The sequence below is a fragment of the Galeopterus variegatus genome, unplaced genomic scaffold (genome assembly GCF_000696425.1).
Source record: "Galeopterus variegatus unplaced genomic scaffold, G_variegatus-3.0.2 Scaffold58, whole genome shotgun sequence".
NCBI classification, from domain to species: domain Eukaryota; kingdom Metazoa; phylum Chordata; class Mammalia; order Dermoptera; family Cynocephalidae; genus Galeopterus; species Galeopterus variegatus.
In genome coordinates this window covers 870,105-878,325 of record NW_007726169.1, presented here as the reverse complement: position 1 = coordinate 878,325, position 8,221 = coordinate 870,105, and the positions used below count along the sequence as shown (strand labels likewise).

The 8,221-nt window shown below is 40.7% G+C and overlaps 1 protein-coding gene across 1 annotated transcript in view; it reads left to right on the top strand.

Annotated features, from left to right (window-relative positions):
* Positions 1 to 4,648: 4,648 nt before the first annotated feature.
* CFAP20 (cilia and flagella associated protein 20) overlaps positions 4,649 to 8,221 on the top strand; it is a gene marked incomplete at its 3' end in the record, with an annotated part of 14,156 nt that continues 10,583 nt past the window's right edge. Inside the window, exon 1 of the mRNA XM_008575168.1 lies at positions 4,649 to 4,994. Coding sequence (XP_008573390.1) covers positions 4,911 to 4,994 — 84 coding nt within the window. The remainder of the gene's footprint in view (positions 4,995 to 8,221) is intronic.

Here is an 8,221-nt window from a genome sequence, read left to right as displayed (position 1 = left end):
TATTCTTAGTAAAGTGAAAGCTGTTGATGTCTGTATATTCCTTTTATATTTGGATAATTTATTAAGTTCTGTTTTTTAAAGCATTAATAAAGACTTAGATAATTACCTTAATAAAAGTGGAGAGATATTACATATTTTTGGAAGGGATTACCATATTATAAAGATATTAATTCTTCCTAAACTAGTTTATAAGTACAATGCAATCTCAATCAAAATTAGTTGGATATTTTTTAAGAAACTCAGTAAACTTACTATAAAATCTAAATGGAGGAATAAAGTCCCATGAATAATAGCCAAATTAGCCTTGGGGAAAAAACAAAGACGTTGCCCTGTCAAATATTAAGACGCACCACAAAGCCATACTAATAAAAATCTGGGTTGTATTGGTATAAAAGATTTTAAATCGATGGACTAGAAGAGACAGCCCAAAAACAGACACATGTATATATGGGACCTTTTTTTTTAAAAAAAAAAAAAGATGACTGGTAAGGGGATCTTAACCCTTGACTTGTTGTTGTCAGCAACATGCTCTCCTAAGTGAGCTAACCAGCCATCCCTATATAGGGATCCGAACCCATGGCCTTGGTGTTATAAGTATCACACTCTCCCGAGTGAGCCACCAGACAGCCCTTATATGGGATCTTAATATACAATAAAGTTGGCTTCATAAACCATTGAGGAGAGGATACTTTATATATGCCACTGATAAAACTGGCTTACTCTAAGGAGAAAAATGAAATTCATTTCCTACCCAATGCCACATGCAAATATGGTCTTCAGAAGGATTAAAACAAAATGTGAAAGATAAATCTATTCAGTTGAAAAATAAATAGGAATGACCTTGGGGTGGGTAATAACTTCTTTAAACCTCTAAGCACAAATCATATGGCAAAGAAAAGGTTAACTTGATTAAATAAAAATTAAGAATTCTGTTCAACAAAGGACATCATGGATAAAACTGACAAATGACAGACCAGGAAAAGATATATGCAGTGTATTAAAGCAACAAGGAATTAATATCTAAAGATATTATTTACTCTTGCAAATCAATATGAAAAAGAAAATAACCTCAGGGATGGTCAGTGAGCTCAGTTGGTTACAGCGTGGTGTTATAACACCAAGGTCAAGGGTTCAAGGAAGGATCTCCTTACCCCTTACCAGCAAGCCTCCAAAAAAAAAAAAAAAAAAAACAGAAAGAAAGGAACCTCAACAGACTTGGGCAAAGGACACAAACAGGCAATTTAAAAATAAAGAAACTTAAATGCTATGGAGGGATGAGCCAGAATATTAGTAGTCAGAAAATGATAAATAAAATGAACTATCGTTTTACGGCTATTAGACTGGCAAAATTTAGAATATGGAATAATGTGAAGTGTTCGTGGGTGGATGTGACTAGAGAGACCCTAATGCATTGTTGATGGGAGTGTAAATGGGTACACTATTTTGGAGAGCCATTTAGTCAAATTAAATATACGCATATGTTATGACCTAGAAATTCTAATGGTGGATATGCATGCAAAATACATTCTCACATAGGTCCTTAAGGGACATGTATAAGGATGTTGATTACTGTAGGAATGGACCGATAAAACATGATAGAGGTACACCCAGCAGGGTTGTGCAGCATTTACAAGCAATGGACTACATATACATTGGTCCAATGGATGGATCTTAAAAACCGTAGTGCTGAATAATGTGTTTAGTATGTGTCTATTTTAGAACAAAACTCCTAAGGGTATCTGTATACACTTATACATCATTGGATTAGGGAGGAGAATAGATTAATTCACGGAGATGGGTGCAGAAGGCAGGGCAGGAAGACATAAACAGACAATACAGAAAGGCATACAGTTATTTCTGAAAGTGGAATTATGAGTGATTGTAATGTTATTTTTCATAGTTTCTTCAATGAACTGCTACTAAATTAATCAGAACAAAGTAAGTTCACTGAAATAATTAAACTCAGAACCTTCTGAAGGGGATCAATGATCCCCTTTACTTTCTCCTATGATTATTGGTTATTTGGTTTTCTACTTCTAGATCCAATATTAGTCATTTTTTCCCCTTAAAAAATAATTTATTTCATATAAATTTTCAAATGGGTAACGTTGTATGTAGTATTTGAATAATCATCATAATAAGTCTTCTATAGTTATTTCTCTTCCTTCATGTCGTGTATTCTGTCCTTAATTGAATTTTTTTCCCTTAAAAAATAATTTATTTCATATAAATTTTCAAATGGGTAACGTTGTATGTAGTATTTGAATAATCATCATCATAAGTCTTCTATAGTTATTTCTCTTCCTTCATGTCGTGTATTCTGTCCTTAATTGAATTTTTTTCCAAGGATATTTTGAACAGTTTAATAAAAATCAAGGGATAAATTGTTCACTGGCTGTATTTCCGTTTATGTTGCTTATAACAAAATACTTGAAACTGGGTGATTTATAAAGAAAAAAGACATTTATTTGCTTACCGTTACTGAGGCTGGGAAGTCGGAAGTCCGAAGTCCAGGGGTCCCACATTTGCAAGATGGTGGAAGCAGAGAGAGCAGAGATAGAGACAGACTCTCCTCTTCTTTTAAAGCCCTCAGAACCATGCCCCTGACCACCATTATTAATCCATTCACTACTGCAGGGTCCTACAATCCAATCCCCTCTTCAAGACTCCACCTTTCAGTTACCATAACAGTATTTCCCACCCTCTTAACAGTCACAGTCGGGGCTAAGTTTCTAATACATAAAACTTGAGGGACACAATTCAAGCTTCAGTGAGTTTTGGGGGACATTATTCAATCCACTACATTGGCCTAAATTTAATCTATAAAGTCTCCAGAAATCATCCCCAAATCAGTTTCATACAAAAAGTTTTAGCTTTCTACTGTAGATATTTCCCTGTGTCTGGAGATTCTAGCTGGATTATTCAGGGGGTTCATTGAGGATTGAATGAGTTAATACACGCTAAGGCATTTAACATCGTGCCCAACACACAGTAAATGCTCAATTCACTGCTATAATGGTTAAAAACTGCTATAATGATTGAGGATTGAATGAGTTAATACACGCTAAGGCATTTAACATGGTGCCCAACACACAGTAAATGCTCAATTCACTGCTATAATGGTTAAAAACTGCTATAATGATGATGGCAATAGCTGCAAACTGCTTTTCTGTCAGCCATAAATACCCAGCACAGGCCTGGGCACACTAATACTTAGGGAGATGCTCAGTGACTGATGGATGTCTCCAGCACTTGAGATTTCCTCCTGACTGATTTTAACTCATATTTTAAAAGGCAAGATGTGGGCTCAACTCCACTTCGATTAATATTATTAATTTCTGCTTTTATCTTAATGTTCAGGCTTTCTTGTTTTCTTTTTTTTTTTAATAGATTATGAAACCTTTATTTATTTATTTATTTATTTTTTCCTTTTTGTCTCTTTTTTTGTGACCGGCAACGGATTGCAACCCTCGGTGTTGCCCCCGCACCTCGCTCAGCCAGTGAGCAGCCGGTCTGTATGTGGGATCCGAACCCTGGGCGGGAGCGCCGCTGCACTTCCCAAGCGGCGCACTGTAGCAGTGCGCCACCAGGCGGCCCAGGCTTTCTTGTTTTCTAATCAACACATTTAAGGGGATAAATTTTCCTCAGAGCATTATTTCGACTGAATCCCACAAGTTAAGATAACAAGTGTATTCAGTGACCCTGTTAAAAATTCAAAGCAATTGGGCCGACCCTGTGGCTCACTAGAGAGAGTGCAGCGCTGGCAGCGCCAAGGCTGCGGGTTCGGATCCTATATAGGGATGGCCGGTGTGCACACTGGCTGAGCATGGTGTAGACGACACCGAGCCAAGGGTTGCTATCCCCTTACCAGGAAAAAAAAAAAAAGTTAATCATAGCGTTACTATGTGACACAGGAATTCCACTGCTAGTTAATACACACAAAATAAATAAAAACATACCACACAAAAACTTTTACAGGAATGTACACAGCAGCATTTTTCATAATAGCCAAAATACTGAAACAACCCAAATGTTATAAACTGATGAATACTTCAATAAAATGTGGTATATCCATACTACGGGATATTATTGGGCAATAAAAATAAATCAAGTACTGATACAAGTAGCAACATTGATGAACCTTGAAAACATGATGTTATGTGAAAGAAGCCCGTCACAAATGACTACATATTCTCGGGTCCCATTATATGGAATGTCTGGAACAGGCAAATCTATACAGAGAGATAGTAAATTAATGATTGTCTCGGACTGAAGGTTTTGAAGGCAAATGGGGAATGACTGCTAATGGGTTTCGGGATTTCTTTTTGGGATGATTAATATATTCTAAAATTGATTGTGATGCCCCTCATCTCACCTCCGCCACGTTCCCCTGACACCCCCGCAGGCGTTAACAATGAGTTCCATAATGCTCTGTCTCCTTCCGCTTTCCAAAAGCAGCTGTGGGACGACGGTGGAAAAATAGTCCCTTGGCAACGGCGTTCTTCTCACAAGGAGGCGGAACTAGGGCGGGGCTTACGAGCGGAAGAAACCGAAACGCCGTGACTCCTGTGGCGCGATTGGGTCCCACCCTCCCGGGGGGCGGGATCAAGCGGGCGGAGGGATCTTAGACAGCGGGTGGCCCTCCGCCTCCATTTAAGGCGGGAGAGTAGCTCGGGAGGTAGTTGCTGTGGTTTCGGTCCTGAGGCGGCCTCTTGGGAGTCAAAGCTTGTGGACGGAGCGTTCCGCATCAAGGTCCATCCGTCGGTGGCTGCAGACCGTGAGGTCAGGAGTTCAGCGTCCCTTCTCCTGACCAGGACCGGTCCCCTGCTTTACCTTCGCCACTCAGTGCTCGTATCTACTCAGGGGCCTAGGTCGGCTCCCGGGCGGCTGAGAAGAAGGCCGCCAGCGAGATGTTCAAAAACACATTCCAGAGCGGCTTCCTCTCCATCCTCTACAGCATCGGCAGCAAGCCCCTGCAGATCTGGGACAAAAAGGTCAGGGGCTGGGGGCTGGGAATAGTTGTGTGGAGCTGGGGCCTTGGAGGGGCAGGGAGGCCGCTCCCGTGCCTTGTCCTCAGCCTGGCGGGACTGAGGCGCGAGGTGGAGGGGGTCGTGTAAGCAGCAGGGGGTGCTTGTGGGGTGGGCGTGGCTGGGTTGAAGGGTCCTGTGGCCACGATGTGGTTAGGACAGCGGCCCTCGCCGCTCACTTGACCTGGTCAGTCAATTCTTCTGAGCCACGGTTTCCCCATACATATAATGGGGTTCATAGAGCCCATCTCATAACATGGAATGCATAATCTTTTGTGAGGAAACTTTGGGGACGTACAAGTGAAAGGAACTACTGTTCATGGGCCCCGTAAATATTTACTGATACCCTGTTCTGTGCCTGGCACTGTGCTGGGCACTAGACACAAAGCCTTTGTTCCAGGCTCTCTTACAGAGGCACAGCCAGAATCGGCCAAGCCAGTGATGTTTGGGTTTCATTCATTTGCTCCCTTCCTCCCACGGATCCCAAAAAGCCTGAATTCGGTGGCCTTTGGCACCTGCTCCGCACATGGTGACTTGGGGTCTGTACTGTGCTTTCAGTGCCTGATTTCTCCATCAGGATAACTGCAAAATGGTGACAAAGTCTTGTCTGGATTAATAAGGTCAGAGCCAGTACAAACCTCATTATCATCCACTAGATGATACTTTTATTGACCCCGGGAGATGATGACCCCGTCCACTTTTTGGAGTTGTTAAGTAAGGCCTAGCTGTCTCTGAGTTGGGCTGCACATTTGTTCTTTGCGCAGATTCCCAGGAGCCAGCTGTACCATTTTTTAAATATAAGTTAAGGTAAGCACTCTGATGTGGAAGACAGGTGATTTACGGAATAGCCTTTGTGCTGCCCTCAAGGGAGAATCTAGAGAGGTGGTGTGCGTGATGTTTTCATAGACGTGCATGTGGAATAATCTAAATAAGCAGATTATTGGTAATAAAATCAGGAATTTTGGATTTTTATCTCAGAACAACTCCCTGTCTTCCCTTATCAACAGATGAGATCTTTGGGCCACATAGAGGTTGGGAGAGAACATGGATAGCCTTCTACCTGTCACCGCTAGGGAATTCTGCATTCTGAGAAAAGCTTTGAGGATGGTGTATTCATGGTGTCATTTCCATAGGATAGTTGAAAGATCTGAATATAATGAGGTTGGACTTGTGCATATGTGAAGTATCTGACCATTGAAATAGAGAGTGAGACTTGACCTAGGAGGAGAGGTTTTCAAGAGAAGGTCAGAGAACTTACTGACACTGAAAGAATTCCAGTGGGAGGGATGCCTCAGAATTTCTATTACAGAAACTTTTATCAGAGTGCCCATTTTATCCCTCTGGGCTTGATTGTGGTGTGTTTTATTTTTCTAAAGCAGCTTTTGATTAGTCAATATGTTTACACACAGAATATAAAAGCAAAGTAACCATGGTGCACGTGTCCCTTAACAACGCCACTAGAGGTCGGATGGTACCCTAATGACATAAACATGTATGAAAACATTGTTAGATCAATTGACAGGGTTACATGGAGTATATTAAACATGTTTCGGTAAAGAAAATCTTTAGAAGAACACTCATTTTAAGCAAAATCTTCACCATATTGAAAGTTGATTATGTGTTTAAAAAGTTGTTTTAGTAGTAAAAGTTAATTGCTGTTCATAAGACTAGATTGAAAAGTGTTAGAGGTGAGTTTTTTCGCCCCTGTTACAAGGGAAGGAGAGGGAGGAAAAGGGAAAGTTTGGGGCCGTATTCATAGGCTTTTTTATGTGTGCTTTTTCTTAGCTATATTGTAGTCCTCAGAATATGTTGGGAATCCAATCCAGTCCAGGAAACACTGGGAATTGTTATACTTACCAAAGAACTATTGAGCAACAGCTAAGTGATGGGCATTGTGTAGACTTCGGAAGATACGGAGTTAGAGAAAACATTTTCCCTGCTTCCAGGGAATAAGGCAAAGTTGTAACAAGGGCAAAGTTTGATGAGAGGAGGGAGGACTGTCTACATTTATCTAGATACGGCCCTGACCTTTGCCGATAGGTCCATATTGACTCTGGTGCCTATTTTTAGTCATTATTTTGATTTCACAAACTTTTCTATTCTCCTTCCTGAGTTTTATAGGGAGAAAATTTCTGTTTGGTTTCTATGAAGAAGAATCTTGAAAAATTAGGTTTGGCTTCTGTTGAGCCTGTGTGTCTCATTAGGAAGTGAATGCCATATTCACAATACCATTGAATTTGCAAATTTCACTTATGTGGGTATGATTTGCTTATAATGTTTGTAATATCTGCAATTTATCCCATTCTCTTTGAAGCTCACAGACCCTCCCCCTCCCTATCTCATCTGTCAAATCTCAACTTAAACATTATTTTTATTGGGAGCTTAAGTTAGGTTTCATGTGTGCTCCCATGTCTCTCTATATCACATTACATGGCAATTTCCTATTTATTGTATATCACCCACTAGACACCAAGTTCTTTAAGGCAAAGAATAGTATCTTACCTTGAAACCCCTGACACCTTGGATTTGCATCAGACACCTTGGAATGGCATCCTGGCTGTGCTATGTTCTAGTTGTGTGACCTTGGGCAAGTACTTAACCACTCAGTTTTCTCATGGTTATGAAGATTAAATGAAGATGTACATAAAATGCCTAGCAACAGAGTTATGGCCTATAGTATTAAATATGGCAGAGAACTGAGGGATTTGCTCAAGACTAAAATAAGATGTTTATAACTGAGCCCAGCATTCAGATGCCTAATAAAAGAAGTACAGTAAAACCAGATTTCTGAAGTTAAAATAATTCAGTTATTGCACCATGGCTTCCCCAGTCCAAAATCCTTAATGTGGCTCTAAGGCCACACAGCCCATGGTCTGGTGCCTCCTTCACTAGTTCTCCTGGCTCACCTCACCGGTTTTCCCCTTTTAGCAGTAGCCTCCTACTGAATTGAAAAAAAGTCCTATCCTCTCACCTTCAAGCTTTTGCACTTGCTGGACCCCACCCCTCATTCCCAACTCCTCCACCTTGTCATTACTCTCCAAGTCACAGTTCAAAGGCACTTTCTCAGAGAGGCCTTCATGCACCCTCCAGGCTGAGTTAATTTCTATCTACTCGTAGAACCTCTACTTCCTTCTCATCACACTTGAAATTAGCTTCTTAATGATCTGTATTCCTGGCTACACTAATTTTCCTGA